The following is a 27,305-nucleotide window of genomic DNA, read 5'->3' on the forward strand; positions in this document are numbered from 1 at the left end:
TTTTGGCCAGGATGGGCAGCTTGACCAATCCAGAAGCTCACGTGCTGGTTCTTGTTGGGGTCAGGGCATCGCCCATGGGAGCCCACAGTGACAGGGCGTGGGCAAGGGGAGGCATGTCAAACCCTTCGCAGCAATTTGTTTTCTCCCCAGGGTTCATTGGCCACTTGAATTAAATGTGCGTACTAAGCACCCTCTGCACTGTAGTTCTTCAGGAGAGTGGTGGGGATTTACGGCCAAGGGCCTCGCAGGTCTTTAGCTCCATGGATGACGGTAACCAGAAGGATGCTTGTGCGCGCGCAGTGATGTGTGCCGTCTGCACAGCGAACCCAAAGACCACAAACCAGATAAGGATCGGAGGGGCCAGGCCAGGTTTACTGTAAAGCCAAGTACAGTCAGAGTTGTCGGTAGACTCTACTGAACCACTACGCATATGGATTCGCCACAACGGAATGACTCAGTCAGTGGGAAATTTCCACTGCCCCCTAGGTCATCCAAAGACTCTTCCCCCAACACACCACTTTATATACAGGTACAAACAGATCACACCTCACTGCTGACGTGTCAGGTTACCACCCTCTGACGCTGTCAGGTACCACCCATCACCCTGCACCTCTCTATCCATCACACTGTCCTTTTAGACCCTGTCCTGAAGCTGGGTCTGTATCTATGAGCCGTGGGTACCCAGGTCTTTTCTAATGAGCTAGTGGTACCATGGAATTTCAACTCCTGACCGGTACCAATTCTTGTTCTGCAGTCAGTACCTAGCACCACTTAGTGTTTTGCACTCTCAGCCCTGTTCATGCCACGCTCTGTGAGCTGGGGCCTTCCTCTTGCTCACAGCTTAGCTTTGCTTTATGTTAGCCATGTTTTGTCCATTGCTAGCTAGGCCTCAGGTCTCAGAGCAGGCCTGTGCTTCATGGGCTAATGTTTTAGGCCTTTATCTTACTACACCCACCAAACCCAATAAGTGGTGAAGGAAAAATCCTCACCCTTCGCAATTCAGCAGCTCTCACAGGTCTGGGGCTAGATGTCAGAACTCTATTAAGAATCATTCACTCCATTTTACAGGTGGGGAAACTGAGGCCCGGGGTAAGGAAGTGACTTGCTCAAGGTTATCTGGTGAGGCACTGGCGGAGCTGGGCCTAGAGCCCAGCTCTCCATTAGCTCTAGAGTCACTCTGAGAAAAGGAGCGTAGACGAGAGCTGAAGTTCTAACAGACGCATACGGGCCAAACCTTGGCTTTCCCCCACCCCTGTTTGCATCATAAAGCAGCATAAAAGACATCCCGGGCCCTGCCGCTGGCTGCTGGCTTCCATTGCTGCTCACCTCTGCTGCACGAGGCTCCTGTGGTTTGCTGGGGGCTGGAGCAGAAAGGCCGCCAACCCCGGGCCAGCGGGAACGCGGGAACTCTGTTCTCAGAGCTGGGCTGCCAGCCCCGATGATTTAAGCAGCATTTAAACAATTGCTGACATCTCTCCCCCATGTTCCATGAACAGGAAACAAAGGGCAGGAGGGAAGGAAGGCGGGAGGAGGGGGGGGGATAATTACAGCTTGGCCAATGGAAACGTGCTGGGAAAGACGCGTTTGCTTCATGTGACGGGCCCCGTACAATGGGAGGTAAATTTAGCTTTAAAAAGAGCCAAAACTCCCTTCTTCTGCGTCAAGCTCCGGGGGGAGGAGCTGGGCGAGCGGCTGGAACTGGGCCCCGAGAGCCAGGAAAAACAGCACTTTGCAATCGTGGGCCGGCGTGCAAGGTGCTGCACACACGCAGCACGCAAAGGCAGCAGCTGCCGGTCGAAACAGGAGGCAAGGGCTGGATGAGGAGGCCAAGGGAATAACGAGACAGTCAGCAGGGCGGGCAGTGGTCTGGGCCCCCCGGATGCAGACGCTGGCAGGGGCCCCGGGGGGAGCGTGGCCAGGGAGCGTGAGGGGGGGCGCTGGGGCAGTTCGGTGGCTGCTTATGGGGAGAGCTCGCACCTCCCCGCCCGAGGAGCCGCCTGGGGGAACGTGCAAAGGGGCCTGGTTGCAGGTGGAACAAGCAGCCAGGTGGGCTGGCGGAGGCAGGAGCAGGTAGGTCGCCGGCACGGGGGGGTGGGTGGCTGGGGATTAGCCACACAGGGGAGCTTGTGGCTGAAGCTCAGACTTCAGCTTTAGGCCTGGGTCCCCACAAGTCTAAATGCCCGTTCCAACAGGGTCGCGACCCACGTGGGGGTCCTGCCCCCCGTCTGAGAACTGTTGGCTGGATCCGCGTGGGGCAGGCAAGCGTCTGGCCAGGGCAGCGCGGTGGATGGGGAGGGCTGCCAGAGGGTTTCAGCAAAGATACCGGACACCTTGACACGACATCACAATCGACATTCCGTCGGAGCTAGAAAATCCCGGACAATTCTAGTTTCTCCATTTGTTTCCCAGACTTTCTGTCTGCTCAGATACTGGACCGTTCGGTTCAAAACCAGACACCTGGCCACCCTATGGACAGGGCACCGAGCAAGACGACCAGAGGCTGAGGTGCACCTGGGAGGGGGTCTGAACCGGCGGGTCTCAGGCAGGGGTGCCCCCGCAAAGGCCTGCAAGCAGGTTTCAAGGGGTCCGCCGAAGCCTGCAGGAGGTTTTCAGGGGGGCCCTGTCTGACCAAGAGGGAGGAGGGGCTGTCTGGTGAGAGGTAGGTCTGTGAGTTGGGGCCTGGAACGGCCTGTGGATGCGGTTACCCCAAGACAAGGCGGAGAGGGGGCGAGCCGGGGGAAGGGACACCGCCCGGGAAACCCCACGGCAGGGGGAGGCGGTGGAAGAGGAGCCTCCAAGGACAGTGAAGCAGTGGGAGGCAGGAGGAGGCGGACACGGAGGGGAGGGGAGGGAAGCACAGGGCCGACCGTGGCCCACGTGGCCGCCGGGTGCAGGGGGCGCAGGATGGCAGGCGGCTTTTGAGAGCTGCCAGGAAAGAGACGACTGGTTGCAGGGGCAGGAGGGGAGGAGAGAAACTCCAGGGGCAGGAACTGAGTGCGTTGCCCATCCCGGCTCCACACACACACGCGTGGGGAGAGGGGGCTGGATTTCAGACAGGAGTGACGACCCCCCGGTTGTGCTGTGAGGGGGAAGAGCCAGAGGGGAGAGAAGAGCCAAAGGGGAAGAACAAGACGGGGAGGGCTGGGCAGGCGGGGCACAAGGAGATGGGATCTGTGGGGCGCGAGGAGATGGGATCTGCGGGGCATGAAGAGATGGGATCTGCGGGGCATGAGGAGACGGGATCTGCGGGGCACGAGGAGATGGGATCTGCGGGGCGCGAGGAGACGGGATCTGCGGGGCACAAGGAGACGGGATCTGTGGGGCGCGAGGAGATGGGATCTGCGGGGCGCGAGGAGACGGGATCTGCGGGGCACGAGGAGATGGGATCTGCAGGGCGCGAGGAGACGGGATCTGCAGGGCGCGAGGAGATGGGATCTGGGGGCAAGAGGAGATGGGATCTGGGGGCAAGAGGAGATGGGATCTGCGGGGCACGAGGAGACGGGATCTGTGGGGCGCGAGGAGATGGGATCTGCGGGGCACGAGGAGACGGGATCTGCAGGGCGCGAGGAGACGGGATCTGCGGGGCGCGAGGAGATGGGATCTGCGGGGCGCGAGGAGATGGGATCTGCGGGGCACGAGGAGACGGGATCTGCGGGGCGCGAGGAGACGGGATCTGCGGGGCGCGAGGAGATGGGATCTGTGGGGCGCGAGGAGACGGGATCTGCGGGGCACGAGGAGATGGGATCTGCGGGGCACAAGGAGATGGGATCTGCGGGGCATGAAGAGATGGGATCTGCGGGGCGCGAGGAGATGGGATCTGCGGGGCACGAGGAGATGGGATCTGCGGGGCGTGAGGAGACGGGATCTGCGGGGCGCGAGGAGACGGGATCTGCGGGGCGCGAGGAGACGGGATCTGCGGGGCACGAGGAGACGGGATCTGTGGGGCGCGAGGAGACGGGATCTGCGGGACGCGAGGAGACGGGATCTGCGGGGCGCAAGGAGATGGGATCTGCGGGGCGCAAGGAGACGGGATCTGCGGGGCGCGAGGAGATGGGATCTGTGGGGCGCGAGGAGATGGGATCTGCGGGACGCGAGGAGACGGGATCTGTGGGGCGCGAGGAGATGGGATCTGTGGGGCGCGAGGAGATGGGATCTGCGGGGCGCGAGGAGACGGGATCTGCGGGGCGCGAGGAGATGGGATCTGTGGGGCGCGAGGAGACGGGATCTGCGGGGCGTGAGGAGACGGGATCTGCGGGGCGCGAGGAGACGGGATCTGCGGGGCGCGAGGAGATGGGATCTGCGGGGCGTGAGGAGACGGGATCTGCGGGGCGCGAGGAGATGGGATCTGCGGGGCGCGAGGAGATGGGATCTGCGGGGCGCGAGGAGATGGGATCTGTGGGGCGCGAGGAGGGGTGAAAGGAGCCGACTCCCCAGGACTCCTGTGGCTGGCTCAGGGCACAGGCGAGAGCTGTGGGAGGGGGAAGGGCCCGTCACATTTTGGCAATGTTCTCTTGGAAGAAACAGGTGAAATCCCCGGCCCGGAGCAGCGCAGGCTGAGGAGGGAGGCGAAGGAGGGAAAAGGCGGCAGGGACGGAGGGGCTGGGGTCCGTTTGCTCAGCTCGGGAGGCGGCAGCGCAGGGGGAAGTTAACGTGTAATGGGGGAAATCAGCCCCAAGTGCCTGGAGATTCCTTTGGGTGCCTGCCCCTTTACCTGCCTCCAGGTGACACTGGCAAAAGTTCTGCTGCCAACACCCTTTCTGGGACACGGGTTCACACTCAGCCGCTTGTTCCAGCCGTCTGCCCCTTCCATCCGGAGCGCTGCCACGTGGGAAATAGTAGCTGCACACAGGGTGGGGGGCTGCTCACTTCTCCTCAAACCTTAGCACCTCTGCCAAGCAGTGGCCCCCATAGCTTGCGTTTCTACCGGTGGTGCACACCTGCACATGCCTTGGTGTAAATAAAATGTATTCCGCACATGGGTGGAAAGAATATGGGGGACCACTGGTGCTGCTGTTAGCTCGATTTTACAGGTGGGGAAACTGAGGCACAGAGCTGCTAGTGAGTCAGTGGCTGTGCTGGGAATAGGCGTCCCCCACTCCCGCTTGCAGAGCACAGCCCCCGCCTGACAGCGATCAGCCGGTGAAACGCTCACCCCGTGTGACCTCTCCCAACTGGCCAAAGCGCAGCCCATCCTGCTCCATTTCTTTCGCAGAACTCGCTACGCTCCCTCGCCGTTTCTCAGAACCAGAGCCGGGGACGAAGGCTCCGATTGGCTGGAGTCACAGGCTGGCAGCCTGGACTCGCCATACATGGGAGCGGAGGGAGCATGCCAAGTGGCCAGGCCAGCCCCCACCGCACCTCGCCTGCCAGAGGCCCCTGAAATAGAGGGACAGGTAAGCCCCTCAATAAATCAACCCCCAAGCCAGCTGGCTACTTGCTGTTTCAGGTCAGCATCGCAGTGACCAGCGGGTTGCTGACGCTGCTCCAGAAAGGGGATGTGGCGCAAACCCTCTCCACCCTGGAGTGCTGCCTCGCACAGCCCTTCAATGCCACCCCCGGTGCCAGTAGGCAAGGAAGCCGAATTCAGAGCCAGGACCTTGGGGGGAGGGAAAGGGGCTGTTCCTGTATCTGCCACTGATTCACTTTGTGGCCTTGGGTGAATCACCTGAGCTTCCCCACTACTTCAGTTTCTGTATCTGCAAGGAAGCTGCCATCTCCGCTGTAAAGCAGGCTGCGAGCCTGCAAGGCCTCGTACGGAGAGACAGGGTCTGTGGGCAGAAGGGTTCGTTCTGGGTCTGTTCCGAGCCTAGCACGAAGGGGGCTGGGCCTCGCGGGAGCTATCGCAATGACTAATAACGACAGGCCTCGCCGCGACCTGCTTTCTCTTGCACGTCAGTGGGATGAGGAGCTGGGCCGGACTCTAGGAACTGCCCACAGGACGCGCCGTAAATGTGAAACGAGCTGCTGCTGGGCTTGCAAGAACAGCGAGCGAGGCGGCTGGTGGCTGCTCAGAGGGTGGGGCCGGGCTGCCCTAGAGGAGGATTTCTACGCCCGGCTGGAGGGAAGCTCTGTGTGGATCCGTTCCCCCCCCCCTCCGCCCCTGGCCACAACAGGGCAACGCGAGACTCCGCGCTGGGGGTCCCATGTCTGTGGGCGCCGCCACCAGGAGACCTTGCTGGGGGGGGTCAAGGTTTCCTTCCAACAACTGTTAATGGACCTACATGCTCACTGAGTCCCACCACTGCCCCTGCCCCAGCAACAGAGGAACCCTGGGAGCTGGCTTATTTTTATTTGCTTGATAGAAACAGCCAGTCCCTCCCCCGCCCCCGGGAGGACTCAGGGCCTCTCACTCCTGTATCCGCTGCGCTTCTCCTCGGCTTTACCCCGCTGCCAGGAAGCAGCCTCCGCCTCACCCCGCAGCAGCATTAGTAAGGCCCTACCATAGTCACAGCCGTGCAAAACGCACCACAGACCAGGGTGCATCCTCCCGTGAAATCTGGCCGTGGGTGTGCTTGGACCCTACAGATTTCACGAGAGAGCAGCATTTCTCGCACTGGGGCCCTGACCCAAACGGGAGCTGCAGGGGGATCACAAGGTTATTGGGGAGGGGGTCACAGTATTGCCACCTCTACTTCTGTGCTGGCTTCCAAGCTGGGCAACTGGAGAGCAGCGACCGTTATGCCGGCTGGGTGCCCCGCCCGGAAGGCAGCGCCCCGCCCGCCAGGAGCAGTGCAGAAGTCAGGGTGGCCATCCCAGGCCAGCGGCAGCTCCGCCTTCACAGCTCCATTCCTGTCCAGCAGCCGCTGCTCTCCAGCTCTGAAGGCAGCCGCAATACCCTGCAATTACGCCACCACGCCACTTCAGAGTTAAATCTACAATCGCGACGTTTATCATTTTTAAAATCCTAGGACAGTGAAATTGACCAAAACGGAGCATGAATTTGGCAGGGCCCTAAGCATTATTATTAGTGATTTGTATTATCATACCGCTTACACTGCTCCATCCCAGACCAGGACCCTACGGGCCAGATGCTGTACAAACACAGGCCAAAGAGAGACCGTGTCCTTACAAGTTCATGATCCAAGTCATGCAAAAAACCACAGCAGGGCCCAGCCATCCGGCTCCGCTAGATCCATTCTGAGACTGGGTCCCCCTTTGTATGCTGGGCTAAAAACTACGTTACAGATTCTCCAGCGCCAGCCAGTTGCTGATAAGCCTCTGTCATTCCAAATAGCTTTTCCAGTGGCGCTTAGCACCTAGGAGCTTTGAAACCTCGTGCTAAGGGAGGGGACCATTACAAATTACCCCAAGCGCAGTGAGTGCTGGAGGGCTTTGACTCTGGGCCTACTGTAGTCAGCCACTCAGGACTTGGCGTTCAGACACACGAGTCTAGCTGAAGTTCAGGGGCTACAGACACTCAGCAGCTCTGAGAGCCTCCAGCAGCAGGGCTAGAAGGCACCCGTCTGGAGAAGGGGTTGCGAAACAGATCCACAGTGCTCGGATACTACAGCCGCTGGTGCTGCGCTGGTGGCCGGTTTCCTCGGTCCCCACTTTTAGCACCGTGCACGGCTCAGTCCTCAGCAGCAGGACCACGTGTCTCATGGGGACCAACGTTACAGATGATGAGCTGCAATACCTGCCCTCGCCCTGCCATGTGCCATCACCCTCAGCCAAGTGACTTTACAAAACCGTCTCCCTTTGAACGTAAGGCCTGGCTGTGACGCAGTCAAACCCTGCGACGGGCTACGCTTGGCAGGGCACTGGGCCTACCCAGCAAGTAACCTCACCGACCGCAAATACCTGGCTGACAGACGCCAGCTATAATTCTCCTAAATGTGTGAGCGAGGAGGCTCGGAGGCTTATAAAGCTGTTTTCATAGGCACAGCTTGGCCGGCCGGCCCCATAGGACGGAGTTCTGCTGACTGTGCTTTGCAACGACTGTAGTAAAGATCCACCGAAGACAGCTGGGGAGGAGAGCGAGGGGGAATCGGAGCAGTCGGCATCTGTGGGAGTGTAAACATGCAGGGAACGGGAACGGCTACGTTAGTGCAGAGTCTGGCCTCTGCTGAACGCATCTCACGTCCGCTAACGGGCATTCAGCGTATGCAGAAAACGGATCACGCGGGGGGCAGCGCCAGGTCGCCTTTACAGCCATCGCTGTGTGTCTTGAGCCGCACTGACCCAGGCATGTCCCGGTCCGTGGGCCTGCTGAGCTTAGACAGCTCACGTCCCACTGCGGGAAAGCAGCACCCTCTAGTGGCAACCCACAGCCACAAGCATCCGCAATCCACGCCATCCAAGCAGGCGTTAGGCTTGGGAGACCTTCGGGGAAAGGTCGCGTAGAGACGACATGTGACTCCAGCGGAACATCCAGTTCAGCCCCAAGAGCATCTCTGTGCCCCCCTTCTCCCCCCCGCAGGGCAACTCCTCTCTACAGCCCAATTTCAATTTCCAAGAGCCAGGCCTGGGCGGGGGCCCGCAGGATGTGGTCAGAGCCCGGTGACAGAGCCAGCCTCTTCCTCCAGCACCACCCCGCCAGCTGACTAAATATTGAATGTGGCCGGGCTCCGGTCATGCCCCAGGGCCTGCGCTTCCTGGTGGAGTGTGTGTGCCCCTCAGAGGCTCACAGGGACTCCCCTCCCCCCCCACCTCTCGCTTCTCCCGGGGTGAGGGCCCCGCCTAACGAGCCACCTTCACTAGGGGAAAAACCCTTCTGGGGTCCTAGACTCCCCTTTTCCCCAGTGGTGCCCCCCGGCCTAGGGAAGTGGGCTTCCCCACAGAACAGCAGCCTCTCCCTGGGCCACTTCCCCCACCGCTCCCAGGCTCCAGCCTTCAGTGCCCTTCCACTCCGCACTTCCTCCCCTCCTCTCCGTCCCCCTCCCCGTCTGAGGGGAAGCCTTTCAGAGTGGCCCAGCCTGCCTGAACTGGCTGCAGGGGTCCCATTAGCCTGCTACTGCAGGCCGGCTCTTAATGAGTCCCAGGTGCCCGCCTGTCTTAACTGCCGAGCAGCCGTCTCTGGCCGCCTGTGCAGGGACCAGGATCCCGCTCGCCCCACTCCCAGCGTGCCTGCCTCCACCAGACTCCTGCAGCCCCGCTGCCTCGGGTCGGCCACCTCCACGGAGGCCAACGCCCATGCGCGCTGACGAAGGCACTCAGGCCGGTATGGGAATCAAATCCCTGATTTTTCACAGCTCCGACTGACTAACTGGCCTTGTGGGTCCTCTGAAAAGCCAGGCCCCAAATGCCAGAAGCTGGGAGTGGGTGGGAGCAGGTGCTAGGGACAATCCAAAGGCCTGCCTGAGTTGTGTTGACTTTTTTCTTTGACTGCTGCAGGATCACAATGCTGACCCGGTGTGGTCTCTAGGCATCCATGTACGCCAGGAGCGTGTGACAGACAGCAGTACGGGTTGGGTGTGGCCCCTCAGGCTCCTGGCAGGTTGACAAGGCAGCCCTGGGTGTTAGTTTGGGCCACACATTTTTGCAGGACTCTCGTACCACAGGAAGGATGGCTCAGTGGTTAGGGCATTAGGCAGTACTTTCAAGACCTGTGCTTGATTCCCACCTCCAACACAGAATTTCTTATGTGACCGTGGGCAAGTCATTTAACCTCATTTGCCCATCGATGTAACAGGGATAATAGCACAGGGGAGGCCGGGAGAGGAAATACATGAACGAGGACACAGGGCCAAGAAGAGACTGAGGCGTTGGCAAGTGGCCCCCAGCTGCAGTGCGCTCGCTGTGGCGACCTTTCAAGATTATTTCTTCATACAAAACTTTTGGGATGGTCTGTACAAAGAACGGCTACTGGGGGGAAGCTGTTGGCAATCAGCACAGCACATAAATACACCATCATTTATTGGCCGTTTCAAAGACTGACAGCGGTATCTGTAACCAGGCAGAGCAGAGACTCCCGGACGTACAGAGACTCAGACCACAGGACTGCGTCCGGAGAGGAAAGTGGCCAGTGGGGGCAGCTCGGTTACTGCTCACAAAAACATTTATTTTCGCACCCCCTCCCGCCTTCCCCTCAAAGCCATGTCCCTCCCCCATCACACAGAGAAGTCAATGTTCTTCAGCCTCTGCAGTGGGACGGTCCAGGCTCAAGTGAAACGCCCCAGGACGGACGCAGGCCAGCGGACGGCTGTCTACGAAGGTAGGTGGTAGGAAGGAAAGGGATGGGAACTGGTGCTCAGGAAGAGAAGGCAGCAGGCACAGGACATGGGCATTAAAGCAAGCGCCAAGCAGGCCAGCGAGGGCAGCACGACTTCACTGGCATGAAGGTTTGTCTGGGGACAGGGTGTGTGGGTGCTAAACAAGTGATCTGATCTCTGGAGTGGCTGAATTCAGCTCTTCTCCCATACTCAAACTGAAACGGACAGAGGCCACCTGCGCAGGCCGGAAACACATGCCCTGCAGCTCTGCAGCAGACAAGGGAGAGGCGTTTTGCAGTCACTCCTCCAAGACGAGGCCTCTCCAGTACTGACCCTATGGCCGCCTTTGCTGGGATCAAGATGGAGAAGTGCACTTTGGGTCCCAAGGCCTCGTTACAGGAAAAGGTGGCCTCCATTTGTCCCACTCCAATCAGATTAAGTCTAGACTTTGGACTCCAAGAAAGTTGCCTAAGCAGCAAATGTTGGTGTCCCTGGAAAAGACGCAGCAAACTTCTGCCCAGCTGCCTTCCCTGCTCCTCACATCTCCTTTCAGCAGGAGAAGCGGAAGTATTTCAACTTCCTCTTCCCCCTCAGCCTTCGCCCAACAGAAGCTACAGCTGGAAGTGGAGGTCAGAGGAAAGGCAGGTGAAATCTGTCCCGCTCTGTTAGTGCCCCACCATAGAAAGCAGCCTGCTTCAGCACTGCTGCTCCGACTCGATGTGCTCTGAAAGGTGGAGCCTGCAGTATTCTCCTAGGAGCCAGTGGCTGTGAGCAAAGCCCTCAGATTAGCAGAGGAACGAAAGGGAGCTCGGCGCCCATTTCCCCACCAGCGAAAGGAGAAAGGAACCGAAGGCACTTTTAGAAGGACAGGCCTAAGCCGGGGGTGAAAGACAGCCAGAGCCAGAGCCAGAGCCAGAGCCAGAGCCAGAGCCAGAGCCAGAGCCAGAGCCAGAGCCAGAGCCAGAGCCAGAGCCAGAGCCAGAGATGTGCGAGGAGCCGAGGCTACGTGCACATTTCAGTGAGAGTTAATTCTCGGCTAGTGGAAGAGCTGCACAATCTGCAATGTCCCGCCATGAGGCCCTAACAAGCCACTTCCTATCCTACCTTCTGGCAGGGGGGTGTTACTTCCCCGCAGTCCTGGGCCCTCAGAGCACAGCACAGCCAAGACCAACTCCCCCCCAGCTATGCTGAAAGCAAGTCCGTCTTAAACACTCGAAGCAGCAAAGTCTACTGCCTGACTCGGCTTAGTTAGGGCCACCAGAGAAGGCGGCGAGTGAGATGAATCATCAGGTGGTTTGGGTCATAATGATTTCGTTTGCCCTCTAAAAGAACCCGACTAAGAACGATACATTTCCCTCTACCGGCAAGCAGTTACAGACATTACCATAAAACTAGTTATCTAAGGCACTTGTAAAAAAATATTTCGGCAGTCTCCATGTTCAATGGAAAGCTCCATAAAAATATCTTCCTATGAAATGTCTTTGATCGTCCCGTGAGCGGCATCTCTGCTGCAGGGGTGGCGTTCAGCAGTCCATGGTCCGGGAGAGGGCAGCAGGGTCGGGACTCAGTGGCACATCCGGGAGGTCATTTCCTTCTGTCAAAGGACACACACAGGAAAGGAACGTGAGTGATAAGGACAATTCCCAGGCAAGACACGTTTCAGTAGGAAAGTCTCAAAGTTGGGAACGTTGATTCCAGAGCATCATTCATTTAAAAAAACAGGCTCCAGTCTGAACACCCACATCGGGCAGAAATTCTGTGTCACCTTTACCCGCTGCCCCATGTTCACGGACAGGCAGGAGACCTCACCACCTGCTCCATCAGACTGAACGGTGTTTGGCTGCTGACAGCTAGGGAATAACCAGCACCCACCATTCCAACCAGGGATGTAGGCAACTAGTTGATGTACCTGATAGGCCTAGGCTTATCGGGTAGTCGAGTCACTGCTCGACTAGCTGCTCCCCCCCCTTGCTGCCTCTGTATCAGGGCACCATGGGAGGAGGAGCAGGAGCTGGTGCTGGGGGGGTAGGGGAGGCAGAGGTGCAGCTGAGGAAACGGCGTGAGTGTGGACCAAAGCAGTCCCCGCTCGCTGCGCCTCTCCCTTTGAAATGTACAAGAGCCGCCAAAGGCCGGGGTACAGCGGGATAGCGAGCGCCCCCCTTATCGACGAATCGAGTAGTTGATGGAAATTCCATCGATTGCTGATTAATCAAAACTTAACATCCCCATGCCATACTAATGCAAAGACTAGCACTTCTGTGGCACTTTGTATCTCCGTGCTCTCTAGGAGGTGGGTGAGCCATGCTGGGCTCATGTTTACAGAAGGGGAAATACACGACAGGGAGGTGACAGAGGAGGAGGGACCACACCTCAAGTCAGTGACCACTGGGAAGGGCCCTTGACTCCGTGACCCGCGTCCTGCCTCACTGCCTTTCTGTGCCACATGCAGCAATGTGCTGGCTGTACGGTGATAAAGCAGCAGAGAGCCTGGAACCTCAATGGAAATTTTGCCAGCAGGGGTGTGCAGCACGCAGGGGAGGAACGGCAGATGCGTGTCACTCAGCCACTGAGCAGACAGCAGGAGCAGTGGGGGCAGGAGGGGAGAGGGGGAGGGATACGATGGCAGCCTGAAGCACAAGGAAGCTACCAGGCAGAGTCTATGAATGCAGCAGCTTGTCTCCCCATGTTATGGCCCTGCTCGGCTGCCAGGGGCTCCATGGGATCAGGGCCAGAATGAAAGAGGGCAGGGTCAGAACAGGTTTCTGAGCTGTGGAACAGGGCTGGGAACCTTATCTGGGTCAGGGCTGCTGACCCACAGAAAAATCAGTCGGGGGCATCACTGATGTGGCCTCTGACTGAAGCAGAAAGACCCTCCCCATATTTCCCTCCCATGCCAGAGCTTGGGGGGGGCAGGGTTAGTAGATTTTTCTGTGCTCCAGCCCTGCGGTGGAGTGGCAGGAGAAGGGGGGGGGCTGGAGCGCCAGCGCAGGCTCCCCAATGCTGGAGGGGAGCCCTGAGTGTTGGGGGGCCAGATCTAGGCAAGTCAGATGCCACATTCAGCCCCCGGGCCTTAGGTTCCCCTCCCCTGCTGTAAAGGGAGGGGGATGGAATAGGGACATCACCGTCGTCAGTGCTCGAACCTCTCAGAGGCCAGTGTTTAATTTTGCGACTCTCAGATCCCGGAGTCCTGTCTGAGACCCACCAGCCTGTGGCCATTCATAGCTACAATCCAGCCAAGCTCACTCACCAGAGGTTCCAACTCCTTGGTGTCTATTAGGTTGAACTCTTTGACAAAGTAGTAGAAGTGCTTGTAGCAGGTGTTCACGTGGGCCTCGGACCCCATATGGGTGATCCTGTCGAAGTGGTGGATGTAGACGTGAACAAAGACTCGGAAGAGCCTGGACAGAATCTTCTTCACGACCTGAAGGAAGTTCTTGGGGAACGGAGTACCTGCAAGGAGACACACAAACGTCACCATTTACTGACGCTATCAGCTGAAAAGCACTTTCTCTGCATGAGGAAGACAGCAGGTCACTGCTGGGTTGGGCAAAGACACAGCCCAGTGTACACTGAAGTGATGCAAGAACGTTCCTCCTGCAATTCCCGGACTGCATTCCCTCCTCTCTAGATTTTGGACCAGTTTTTCCAGAGTTAATATTTCTGGAGCTACTGGGCACTGGTGCTATTGTGTGAGAGACCCAAATACGAACAGGAGCAGTGCCTAGAGATTACTAGAACCACTTTCAATTTGATGGTTTCTTTCACTTCCTGTTTAGACATTTCTACAAAAAATTATGCAAGAGCCTACACTGCCATGTTCCTCTCGAAGTGCTTGCCTTGTGGGAGGAGTGCTTTCCACATATCCTGTATTCAATCTGAGGAATCCTTTGGTTAAGGGAGTTAAAATTAAAGATACTACCACACAGTCATTTCTTGGCTCCTTTTCACATTCAACATTTTGTTTGTGTTTTTCATTAGAACTGCTACATTTGCAATCTGCAATGCAGCAGAGTTTGGTCTTTCCAGTAATTACAAGAAGACTTGAGATAAAGGCTACAGAAATTGCTTCTCTACATACGAGGAGAAGGGAAAAGGTGAAGGGTATTCGTTGAATACCCTTTCTCCCCTGCCTGCAAAGGCTCTGCATGAAAATAATTTTCGGTCAGTGTTAAGTTAGCGAAGCTGGTATGACAAGCTTAAAACGAGAGAGAAAACTCCTTTGATTACACAAGTTTCCCTCTGACCCCAAATGAATCACTCAATCACATCAGAGGCTCTTGCTGGAGAACCCCGAATAAAGGGGCCACACCCCAGAACGTCTTCTGGTTACCCAGATGAAGACACAAAGAGGATTTGTGCAACGGATCCATACCCTGCTGCAGGTTCCCATAGAAGGGGCGATTTACTGCCTTATTCTCTCCCCCCGTGTCACCAGAGCGCAGTGCTTTGTGTGTGTGCAGACGGGCTCTGGGAATGGTGGACACAATCAGAATGCGCCTGTTCACCAGGGTGTGGGTGAGCATGAAGATCTTGGCATTCTTGATACACGCCAAGCAGTGGGGCAGGAGTGGCTGGGATCCTGGGGGATCTCAAGTGGACAATCAGCTCCTTCTCCCCTCCCCCAAACACCCCAGCAGTTGTCACCCGGTTCTATTTCATTTGGCAGAGCTGTGACCGTCTCCAGTGTGCCTGGGCAGGGGGCACAGGCTGCCTTATGAAATCAGGCTCCGAGACAAAGGAGCATGGAACTCGGATTTCTCCCTCCTTGTGCAACATCCCCTTTCTCAGACCTCCGCCGCTCACTCCCCCCAACACAGACCTCGCAGCGCCCAGACGGTCCCCGCGCCGAACGGAGCTGCTGTAAGGGTTTGCCTGAAAGATCACCGGGGTCACTCAGAGCGGCAGCAGGCTGACCCCGCATCACACGCTGAGCAAGTCTCCACTGTAGCACCGGGGCTGGGGATGAGGGACTCTGGGCTAGGGTGGGGGTTGGGGTGCAAGGGACCTGTCTGGGGGTGTGTGGCATCTGAGGTGGGATGCAGGGGGGGGGTCTCCTGGACCTGGCTGCAGCAGTGGGGTGGGTGCTTAGATCATGGCGGGGGGAGAGGGAAGGGAGTCGAGGGAGGGTCTGGGCTACCTCAGCCACAGCAGGTGAGGGTCCAGCCTGCCATGATTGCAGCAGGTGGGAGTCTTCCAGGTGGGGGAGACATCGGGTGCAGGCCAGCCCTCCCCTGGCCACCAGGCTGGAGGCCCTGTGCTGACCACTCCCTGCATGACCAATCCCAGAGCTCTGGGTCTGGTGTCAAAACCATCTCAGCTGCTGCACTGTCCAGGAGAAGAGAGAAGAATCCCGCAGGTGAGCAAGCCCCAGGCCTGGCTTGGATTGGACTCAACACCCTGAGCTGCAGCCAGAAGCAAGTGTCATTCACAGACCATGGTCAAGGCATGCTCATCAGCCTGGTCTGCTCCACTCGGGCGATGCTACACCACATTCTGTGCTTCTACACAGCCCTGAAGTGTGGCAGGCAAGCCTGGATCACTGCAGCACGGGGGACAGGAGAGGGGAAGGTCACGACGTGGAGGACAGAGGAGGAGAAGCTATAAGCTAGTAAGGTATCCAAGAGCACTCACGAGTAAGATTAGCCAAGAGCAATAAGTCCCATTCACGGACGTTGATCTCGAGGGAGCAAACCAAGAACCTTCATCCAAGCCCCTACTACACAAGCCGCAGAATAAGCTTTTAGCAATAAGTTGCATGTTGAACCTCTCTAGTCGAGCAATATCCCTGGTCCTGCAGGATTTAATTAGCTGGGTGTCTATTTGCCATGGGTGTGGCCAAGTTTCCCGGGGGTCCATAAAGTCTGTTTGCAGCCACCAGGCCTGGCTCTCAGTGTTCTGTGCTGTTATTTGGCTCTAATTTACCCCTAGGGACCTATTTCGCCCAGCCCTGTTCTATGTCCTAGTAAAGAGAAGATGGAAGATGATAAAATACAGATAAGCTCTGATGAGAAACAGCCAAAGAAAAAGAGTCCTATTCAGTCACATCATGTAATGGCAGACAGCTAACTAGAAATAAGTGTTTAACGTGCTGACATACGCATGCTAAGTCTAAATAATACATGGGTGAACTAGAGTGCCTCGTATTAAAGGACGATGTTGATATAACAGGCATCACAGAAACTTGGTGGAATGAGGTTAATCGATGGGATACAGTTATACGAGGGTACAAAATATGTCAGCAGGACAGGACAGATCATGCTGGTGGGGAGCTGCTGACCCACAGAAAAAACAGTTGGGGGACATGCATAAGTGAGAAGCAACCAAACTCTCACTAATGTGCCCCTGGGGGGGGGAGCAGGGAAGGGCTGAGCCTCAGGGGCTGGATCCAGACAAGCTGAAAGCTGCATCGGCCCCCGGGCCATAGGTTCCCCACCCCTGTGGTAAAGGACTCTCACGGACAATAAAGTCATTGCAGAGAAACTAAATGAAATCTTTGCATCAGTTTTCACAGTTGAGGAGGTGAGGGACATTCCCAAACCTGAGCCATTCTTTTTAGGTGAGAAATCTGAGGAACTGTCCCAGGCTGAGGTCTCATTAAGAGAGGTTTTGGAACAAATTGATAAACTATACAGTAACAAGTAGCCAGGACCAGACAGAGGTCACCCAAGAGTTCTGAAAGAACTCAAATGTGAAACTGCAGAACTATTAACTGTGGTTTGTAACCTACCCTTTAAATCAGCTTCTGTACCAAACGACTGGAAGATAAGTAACGTGATGCCAATTTTTAAAAAGGGTGGTGGTAAGTCTGACTTCAGTACCGGGTAAATTGGCTGAAACTGTAGTAAAGAAGAGAATTTTCAGACAGAGATGACTATAATTTGCTGGAGAAAGTCAACATGGTTTCTGTAAAGGGAAATCATACCTCACTAAACGACTATTATTCTTTGAGGGGGGTCAACAAGCATGTGGACAGGGTGATTCAGTGGACAGAGTGCACTTAGATTTCCAGAAAGCCTTTGACAAGGTCCCCCATAAAAGCCTTAAGTAACGTAAGCTGTCAGGGGATAAGAGGGAAGATCCGTCGTGGACTGATAACTAGTTAAAAGATCATGGAATTACAGAATACAGGCAGTCCCCGGGTTACATGGATCCGACTTACATCGGATCCCTACTTACAAACGGGATGAGGTAACCCCGCACTAGCTGCTTCCCCCCAGCAGACCAGGGAGACGCGAAGCTAGCGCCCTCCCCCCCCAGCAGACCAGGGAGACGTGGAGCGGCTTCTCTCAGCAGACACCTCAGCTTGAGAATAAAGGACTGAGGGAAGTGAGGTGTGGGAGAATAAAACTGAGCTCTGGAGAAATGTTTGGCTAGAGTTTCCCCTACAATATGTACCAGTTCCGACTTACATACAAATTCAACTCAAGAACAAACCTACAGTCCCTATCTTGTACGTAACCCGGGGACTGCCTGTACTAGAACTGGAAGAGACCTTGAGAGGTCATCGAACCCAGTAAGTCCCCAGCCCTCACGACAGGACTAAGCATCGTCTAAACCAGGGCTACTCAACACGCAGCCTGTGGGCCACATGCGGCCCATTTGTTTGCAGCCCACGGTGCAGTTTGGATTGATATGTGTTTTAGTAAAGTTCCCGGACTGCTGTGAAACCAAAACAAAAAAGCAGTCAATATAGCGGTCTTCTGTTGAGATGCATTTTATTAGCTAAATTCCTGGACTGTTATTGCTCATTAAAAGTGCTGTCACATGGGTGGAAATCAGGAAAATGTTGCATTTTATTAATAACAGCAGAACTGACTTATGTGGCGCCTGCATGTTGTGTAGTCTTGCCTTAATCTTTATATTCATGCCTGTCAGTGTGAAATAAGCTATTTGAATATATTTTCATATTCATATATATGCAATCATACTCAAGTTGCGGCCCTTGGCATGTGCTATGAGTATCATTGTGGCCCCTGGGGCTTCCAAAGTTGAGTAGCCCCAGTCTAGACCATCCCTTATATATGTCTATCTAACCCGCTCTTAAATATCTCCAGAGATGGAGATTCCACAACCTCCTGAGGCAATTTATTCCAGTGTTTAATCACCCTGACAGTTAGGAAGTTTTTCCTAATGTCCAACCTAAACCTCCCTCGCTGCAGTTTAAGCCCATTGCTTCTTATTAGGAAACAAAGGGTAGGAATAAATGGACAGTTTTCAGAATGGAGCGAAATAACTAGCATTGTCGCACAGGGATCCATTCTGGGACCAATTCTAGTCAATATATTTATAAATAATCTAGAGAGAGGGATAAACAGTAGGGTAGCAAAATCTGCAGATAATACAAAACTGCTCAAGATAGTTACATCCAAAGCAGATTGTGAAGAGCTTCAAAAGGATCTCACAAACTAGGTAACAGAACAACAAAATGGCAGATGAATGTTAATGTTGATAATGCAAAGTAATGCATATTGGAAAACAATCTCAATTATACATATAAAATGGAGACTAAAGTAGCTTTTACCACTCAAGAGACAGATCTTGGAGTCACTGGATAATTCTCTGACAAATCCACTCAGTGGGCAGCAGCAGTCAAAAAAGCAAACAGAATGTTAGGAATCATTAAAAAAGAAGCATAGAATCATAGAACACTAGCACTGGAAGAGATCATCAAGTCCAGTCCCCTGCCTTCACAACAGGACCAAGCACCATCTAGATCATCCCTGACATATGTCTGTCCAGCCTGCTCTTAAAAATCTCCATTGATGGAGATTTCACAACCTCCCTGGGCAATTTATTCCAGTGTTTAACCACTCTGACAGGAAGGAAATTTTTCCTAATGTCCAACCTAAACTTCCCTTGCTGCAGGTTAGGCCCATTGCTTCTTGTCCTGTCCTCAGAGGCCAAGGAGAACAATTTTCCCCCTCCTCCCTGTGACACCCTTTTAGATACCTGAAAACCGCTCTCATGTCCCCTTTCAGTCTTCTCTTTTCCAAACTAACCATGCCCAATTCCTTCAGTCTTGCCTCATAGCTCATGTTTTCTAGACCTTGAATTATTTTTATTGCTCTTCTCTGGACCTTCTCCAATTTCTCCACATCTTTCCTGAAATGTTATGCCCAGAACGGGACACAATACTCCAACTGAGGCCTAACCAGCGCAGAGTAGAGCGGAAGAATGACTTCTCGTGTCTTGCTCACAAGACTCATGTTACTGCATCCCAGAATCACGTTTGCTTTTTTTTTTTTTGCAACAGTGTCACACTGTTGACTCATATTCAGCTTGTGGTCCACTTTGACCCCTAGACTCCTTTCTGCAGGACTCCTTCCTAGATGGTCACTTCCCATTCTGTATGTGTGAAACCGATTGTTCCTTCCTAAGTGGAGCACTTTGCATTTGTCCTTATTAAACTTCATCCTATTTACCTCAGACCATTTCTCCAATTTGTCCAGATCATTTTGAATGATGATCCTATCCTCCAAGGCAGCTACGACCCCTCCCAGCTTGGTATCACCTGCAAACTTAATAAGCATCCTCTCTATGCCATCATCTGAATCGCTGATGAAGATATTGAACAGAACCGGTCCTAAAACAGACCCCTGAGGAACCCTACTTGTTATGCCTTTCCAGCATGACAGTCAACCGTTAATAACGACTCTCTGAGAACGGTTATCCAGCCAGTTATGTAGCCACCTCATAGTAAACCCATCTAAGTTGTATTTGCCTAGTTTATTGATAAGAAGATCATGCGCGACTGTATCAAATGCCTTACTAAAGTCTAGGTAGACCTAAACTTCTCCCTTATCCACAAGACTTGTTATCCTATCAAAGAAAGCTATTGGATTGGTTTGGTGTGATTTGTTCTTTACAAATCACCTTATTCTCTTCCAGATGTTTGCAGATGAATTCCTTAACTACTTGCTCCATTATCTTTCCTGGTTGTTCTTATTTGCCTTTTTATAGATGGGCACTATATTTGCCCTTTTCCGGTCTTCTGGAATCTCTCCCGACTGCCATGATTTTTCAAAGATGATAGCTAAAGGCTCAGATATCTCCTTTATCAGTTCCTTGAGTATTCTAGGATGCATTTAATCAGGATAGAGTATATCTTATTGAAAACGATAGATAATATCGTATTGCTTCTGTATAAATCCATGGTACTCCCATATCTTGAATATCGCGTAAAGATGTGGTCACCTCATCTAAAAAAAATATCTTGGCATTGGAAAAAGTTCAGAAAAGGGCAACAAAAATGATTCAGGGTATGGAATGGCTGCCATATGAGGAGAGATTAATAAGACTGGGACTTTTCAGCTTGGAAAATAAATGACTAAAGTGGAATAGAATAGAGGTCTATAAAATCAGGACTGGTGTGGAAAAAGGGACGAAAGAAGAGTTATTAACTCTTTCCCATAACACAAGAACCATGAGCCATCACGTGAAATGAATAGGCAGCAGGTTTAAAACAAACAAAAGGAAGTATTTCTTCACACAGCGCACAGCCAACCTGTGGAACTCCTTGCTAGAAGATGTTGTGAAGAACAACACTAAAACAGGGTTCAAAAAGAGCTAGATAAATTCGTGGAGGATAAATCCATCAATGGCTGTTAGGGCAGGGATGGTGTCCCTAGCCTCTGTTTGTCAGAAGCTGGGAACGGGCGACAGGAGAGGGATCACTTAATGACTACCTGTTCTGTTGATTCCCTCTGGCGTACCTGGCATTGGACACTGTTACAAGACAGGGAACTGGGCTAGATAGACCTTTGGTCTGATACAGTCTGGACATTCTTATGTCACCCTTATTTCTGTACTGCTGCTTTCAGAGCTGGGTGATCAGAGTTGCAGCAGCTGGCTAAGAGCTGAGCGCTGCAGGCAGAAGTAAGGGTGGCAATTCCATACCAGGCCATCCTTCCTTCTGTGCTGCTGTTGCTGGTGGCGGCTCAGCCTTCAGAGCTGCATTCCTGCCCAGCGGCCGCTGCTCTCCCGCTGCCCCGCTTTGAAGGCAACGCTGCTGCCAGCAGCTGCACAGAAATAACGGCAGCAATACCCTGCAATTACACCACCACGACATTTCAGATTTAATAGCTACAATCATGACGTTTATCATTTTAAAAATCCTACGACTGTGAAACTGACCAAAATGGACCGTGGATTTCGTAGAGCCTCAATTACAGCATACCCGCCCACAAAGCAAAAAGATGTTCTAAATGCAGTGTAAGGGCTCTAATTAGTTGTTTTAATGGATTACGTCAACCAATGAATATGCACCTTTGCCTGGATTTAATTCAGTCTATCTTGTGTCAGTCCCATTAATTTCCCCACAGATCAGAACTGAACGTACCAATGTTGGTGGGAAAGATGTCCTCATTGTTGATCTGCACTTCAATCCAGTCCATCAAGAGGTTCATGTACTTGGGCGCAGAGAGGGCAGTGGGTTTCCGGTACTTGTGCTCGTCCTGCCACCTGTACTCGTACTTGGGCCCCCCAGACATGATGGGGCAGGACTGTTCTGTGCAGTAGTCACTGATGGTGCCGTAGATCAGATTGATGCGGTTGAAGAAGTCCACCACGTGCACCGCCACCCAGTCATTCTGTTCCTCACCAGAGGGCAGCTGAACAGCCACTTTCAAGTCCAGCCCTGCATTGAGAGAGGCCTGAGCCTTCTTGTGCAGCTCAAATCGCTGAGTCCCAGGCTCAAACTTGCGTTTGGGCCGAAAGGTTTTGTCCTTATTGAACACTTGCATTAAAGGGTTGGACATTTTTCTTCTTTTTCCCCTTTCTCTCTCGCAAGTCCTCAGTGACAACACGCAGCTGCTAGACGGATTCCAACAGCAGGGCTGTAATGGCCTCTGCTCTTCACAGAAGTATCTCCGAGTTCCTCTGGCTGGCCAAGTACCTTCTGATCTGCAACAGTAAAAATTTACAGTGATTAGATAGGCAGCTTTTTCATCAAGAAGCCTTGTTCTGAAGGAGCATATTGATCTCGATTCCTTACTGGGAAGGACTGGGCATGCCCCTCTAACTCACAGAACTGAAATGAAGGACAAATATGCCTAGTTTCTCTTACCCTTTCCTCTTAGGCCTAGGTTTCTTTAAGAGAAGTGTAAAAGGGAGAAGAGCGAGGGTCAAGTTCTCACAGAAGCTCCTCATTCGGCCTCAGACACTGAATGAAGTGTTGCAGATCTAGGTATTCAAAACACTAAGTGAGATATGGTTTATACCCGTTTGCCAAGTTACTGCGGCAAAGAAGCAGAGGGCTTCTGTTCTTTGTTGTAGCCGTTACTATTACCACCATTATTACTCCATCACTGTAGTACAAGCTAAGCTACGCTTACAACTGAGCATGCACCAGGTGGCCACTGGGTAGTCTCCATATTTCCTAAAGTTTGGACATGAAGCCCGATTACCAGTGAACTTCTGCTTCAGGGTCTCCACGGATGGGTCGTCTCACCAGTCTTACCTTCAGTATGTGGCTAATTTAAAAAAGGATTTGTGTGCTGCTTATCAACTTGCTCAAGCCATATTTGCATGTTATGAAAAACTTATCCCAGGGCTTCCAGTTCTCTTGGCACAATCAAACCCCTGACCTTGCTGTAAGAAGAGGAAGCTGTCTACCAAATTTGGTGGCCCTTGCTCTTATTGGCCCACTTTCGAGATGAAACCAAGTGCAAGTCTGCGTTTTTGACCACTTTTGCCTGTGTGTTTCCTGCACAAACCAATACGGAGAGGTGTTTGCATGAACCTCTGAAGCTACGGATATCTGCTTGAGGAGTTTAAGACAGACAGTGAAGGTCTAAGGACGTGGGGAATAAAGGAGCTTCAGATGCATTTGATCACACAGAGAAAAATACCGAAAGTCAGAACAAGAGGGGACGTGGACAGCAAAATGCTGAGAGACAGTAGCTAAGGTTAGCAAGAGCCGAGTCATACCCTCACCACATCCTGCAACAAAATGCTTCACTTCTATGAAGCGGAAACACAAGAGGCTGTGTCCAGTCAACTTAGATGCACTATTGCGTTCACATCATTCTCCTGTAACATACAAAAAAGGCAAAAAACCCTATAACAATGCAGAGGGCAGGTTCATGTTCTGCAGCCACTTCCAGAAGGAAATCAGCTCCAGAGAAATAATCGCACGCACTATTTCCTACCCTGGAGTCTCAAAGGAATGGTGTAGTCCTGTGTGAGTATCGACTGCACAGTCCTTTGGTTCCGGGCTCCTGCCAAACACAGGAAAGGGGCCTTTAACTGTTCTGACTCTGCTCTCATTTACCATGCCTCCATGCCAGTCAAGTCACTCAGTTATGCTGGAATGGGTAATGGGCCATTTTATTGACATCCCATAAGGTTTTTGCTGGCAAGTAGTTAAGGGCTACAGTCATAGGTATCTGCTCATTACCAGAGGGAATGGCATGCAAAGATTGAAATGACTCCCAAAACCTTAGGGCGTGTCTACACTGGGGAGTTATTTCGAAACAACAAAGTGAACATCCACATGGCCAAGCGTGTTATTTACATCCCTAAAATAACATGGTAGTGTAGACATTAGGGATGTAATAGCGTAGGCGATTAGGTTAATACTAGAGACGACACACATTTCCCTCCCACCCCTTGCCAGTAATTTTTTAGCAGGCTGGCCAGCAGCCCAGCTCAGTCCTGGCTTGCACTGGATCCTGGACCTACCCCTGCTGTGGCTCTCTCCCCCTTTCTCCCTCCCTGTCCGGGCAGGGCAGAGGGCTGGGCTAAGGCTCTGGCCTTGGGCTAAGGGATTTGGAGTGCAAGGGGGCTCGGAGCTGAGCCTGGGGCACAGAGTTGAGGTGCAGGTGGTGGTTCAGGGTATAGGCTTTGTAAGGGTAGGTCTACACTAGCCCCCTAGTTCGAACTAGGGAGGCTAATGTAGGCATTCAAAGTTGCAAACCAAGCCCAGGATTTAAATATCCCACACTTGATTTGCATCGTCCCAGCCGGTCGCCATTTTTGAAATTTACAAGTCCGGACTAACGGCCCGTGTCTACACGCGGCAGGGACCCGGTAGTTCGAATTACCTAGTTATTCCTCCTTCAAGGAATAGTCGACTAACCGACAAGAATTTATGAGGTTACTCGACTATTCAATTAACCGATATTTAACATCCCTAGAGAGGACAATGACTTTTAGATCAATCTAACCTGGGCTGGATGACAGCAAGTGACTGGAAAGTAAAGTTTGGTTTCCTCCTATCTCTTTAGACATCTGTGTGCCTGATTTATATTTTTATTTATAACCAAAGTTTTAACTCTCTCTTCTCCTGGGTCCAGAGTTTGAAGAAGAGCCTCCTTGCATTGTGGAAGCATTAGCATGCTTAACAAGTTGTCTACCAGTCAACGTTTCAGCTGGGGTAAATCAGCACAGCTCCAGTGACTATCTGCCAGCTAACACCAGCCAAAGACTTGGCCCTATAATTCCCAAGGCTTGCAAAACAACAGGGTGAACAGCATTCAAGGATGTTGGAATGCAGTTTTATTTCCACAAACAGTTTCCTCTTCCGATTGCATGATTCGGAAGACTACATGACACACTTGTTGCTGTGATCAGCTGCACACCAAGTAAAATAAGCAGCAGCCTTAAGAGATGAAGATACTAGCAAAATGGACACTTCAGCTGACATACAACAGGATGGTTTTGATGTGTAACTTGGTTAAGAAAAATAAAGCTACAGGCAATATCTGGCTCTGGGAAAAGACATACAGCTCCTGTGGCTGACCCAAGCAGCATCTGACCTGTGTTGAAAGATGATGTAAAATGGTTCTCTCACGAGTTCTTTCTCCTTCCAGCAACCCTGCACAAGTCCTAGCTCAAAGAGCAATACAATACAAAGAACAGAAATAACAAGGAGTCCTGTGGCATCTTACAGACTAACCAATGTATTAGGGCATAAGCTTTCATGGGTAATACTTATGAAGGGGGTTTTACTCATGCCCTAGTAAAATTGTTAGTCTCTAAGGACTCGTTGTTTTTGCAGATACAGACTAACGTGGCCACTCCTCTGAGAAAGAACAGAAAGATCCCTAGGAGTTAGGGTTTGCGTTAGGGCAGGGGTGGGCCAGATCCAGCCAGCCAAGCGCTACAACCCTCGCAGAATGGGAGGAAACTCTCCCCCCAGCCCCACCTTCAGGCCAATCAGGCCCTGGGGGCAGCACAGAAAGTCTCCTCCTGCCCTGAGGGGTGCGCAGTGCTTAGAAGCGCCATGGCTCCTGGCAGGGTCTAAGCACCGCAAGCTCCTTGCAAGACGGGCGCAGGGTGGGAGGAGACCTCACATGCTCCCCACCTGTCACCCCCAGGCCAATCATGGCTTGGGGGCGGGGGAAGCGTGTGAAGTCTCCTCTCACACTTCAAGGGGCTCAGCACTTAAAGTCAACCGCCAGCTGAGGCGCTCCCTTGCAGGACGGGGGCAGGGAGCAAAAGACTTCACGTGCTCCCCCTCCTCAGGCCTTGATTGACCTGGAGGCAGCAGTGGCAGCAAGCAAAGTCTCCTCCCACCGCCAGGGGCAAGGGCACCTAGGCGGAACTGCCAGCTGTTCAGAACAGCTGGCTGTTCTCTCTGGTGGGGGTAAAGACTTTGTGCGCTCCCCCACCCCAGACCAATCAGGGTCTGGAAGTGGGGAAGCACAGAAGAGTGCTGACCCCGCCCCTTCCGCCCGAGGCCCCGCCCCTTCCGGGGCAGCCCGGGATCACTTCAAAAATTTCTGAAGTGGCCCCCAATCAAAAATTATTGCCCACCCCTGTGCAAAGGGGACTTAAAATTCAGCTGAACCTGTGATTGGATAGTATGCTTTGAAGCCCTTGTTGCTTTTCTTCCCAGCTTCTTTTTCATTAAAGGTTACACTCACCCAGAAGTCCACACCATTGGCTATCAAGTAGGAAACCCGCACTAGTATGGTAAAAGCATGTCAGCAACACAGCAACTTTCTGCACCATAGAGTGCAGAGGCAAAACAAAGCTCTAACTTCTCTCTCGGGAGGAACAGTGTTGCCTCCATACCACAAAAGAATGAGATAAGCTCCATGCAGATGGTGGGTTGCTATAAAACAAACTCAAACAAGTGAGCAATGGTGAAAATTAAATCTCCCAAAACTTCGATTGCCATTACATGATCTTCAACCAATGTCAGATGTTACTTCGTTTTCCCCAGAGCCAGATATCTATGGGGAAAAGGGAGGCGCGGGGAAAGATTTAAAAGGGTCAATGGCACAGAGATGAGGAAAAGCACTTGTTAAAAACTTGTAGGACCAATTCTCTTCCCAATTGTGCGGGTGGAAGTCCAGAGTCACTTCATTTAAATCAGTAGAGTCACATGGGGGTAAAATTGGTATGAGAGGAAAACTTGCAGTCCTGCTTTACTCTAAAATATATTGCCAACAAAGAGCACACACGAAGCACATTTCACAAGCTTTCCATTCCCGCTTTTCCCTGCCACTTCTCCGAGCTGGGCAGAGTGTATTTGTGGAGTCAACCGTCACCATTTTCTGTTGATTTAAAAACCTTCGTGGACTGTTACCATAACTTGCCAATCGCAAACATTCATCCCACTCCTGAACACACAGATGAAAGTATCTCTTCCATTTAAACAAGGGAATGGGGTATCTGCAGCCAACCTCTCTCCACCATTAAGAAAACTTAGGAAGTTCTTCCTTCTCCCCCACAATCCTTTTTCAGGAAACCCAGGCATTCTCACAGATTATTTCTTTGAGAGATTCTTTATTTCCTGCAGTTCCTGAAACACCACCCAGCGCTAATGCAGTGCCATCTTCCAACCCTCACACATCCCCACACACAATTCACTTTAGGGCTTTAAACACAATCAACAGATTAAAACCAGCAAGTTCCTACCTGCACTTTCTGGCTCCTCGAATTACACTGCCTGGAATCGTTTGTTATGCCTGCTGTGCAGCCTTAAGACAGTGTTTCTAAAAGGCCAATGTTTAACGCTTCTTCCTTTAAAAGAAGTATTTCATGTGGTCTCTGTTGTGTGACCTAGGCTGTGTGCTGCAGATAGGGAGGGGTCACAAACATATGCAGCCACTTCCTTACCAAATGACTTGATAGCTCACATCCTGCTGCCTTACTCATGTGAACAGCCCGCAAGTAAATCCTCGTGAGTAATACATTTACGGTACA

At 52.8% G+C, this 27,305-nt stretch overlaps 1 protein-coding gene and 1 long non-coding RNA gene across 6 annotated transcripts in view; one reads left to right on the plus strand and one right to left on the minus strand.

Moving 5' to 3' along the window:
- Positions 1-1,603: 1,603 nt before the first annotated feature.
- On the plus strand, positions 1,604-27,018 carry LOC149520882 (uncharacterized). 2 transcript variants are annotated; one of them, XR_016348225.1, is made up of 4 exons: positions 1,604-2,070; positions 2,410-2,659; positions 5,213-5,393; positions 24,446-27,018. It is a non-coding gene; the product is annotated as an uncharacterized LOC149520882 (long non-coding RNA). The 2 variants fall into 2 exon arrangements; XR_016348224.1 differs by lacking the exon at positions 1,604-2,070 and having other exon boundaries at positions 2,081-2,659.
- The window catches only part of MOB3A (MOB kinase activator 3A), a 33,165-nt gene continuing 15,698 nt past the window's right edge, over positions 9,839-27,305 (minus strand). For 2 of the 4 annotated variants that reach the window (XM_075903224.2, XM_075903222.2), the window contains exons 2-4: positions 21,490-22,052; positions 13,399-13,601; positions 9,839-11,745 (exon numbers count right to left, since the gene is read on the minus strand). In XM_075903224.2, coding sequence (XP_075759339.1) covers positions 11,716-11,745; positions 13,399-13,601; positions 21,490-21,907 — 651 coding nt within the window. In that variant the 5' untranslated portion in view covers positions 21,908-22,052 and the 3' untranslated portion in view covers positions 9,839-11,715. Of the gene's footprint in view, positions 11,746-13,398; positions 13,602-21,489; positions 22,053-22,215; positions 22,332-27,017; positions 27,146-27,305 lie in introns of those variants that run through there. The other 2 variants (XM_075903221.2, XM_075903223.2) reach the window with 2 other exon arrangements.

The sequence above is a fragment of the Pelodiscus sinensis genome, chromosome 32 (assembly GCF_052426305.1).
Source record: "Pelodiscus sinensis isolate ZL-2025 chromosome 32, ASM5242630v1, whole genome shotgun sequence".
NCBI classification, from domain to species: Eukaryota; Metazoa; Chordata; order Testudines; family Trionychidae; genus Pelodiscus; species Pelodiscus sinensis.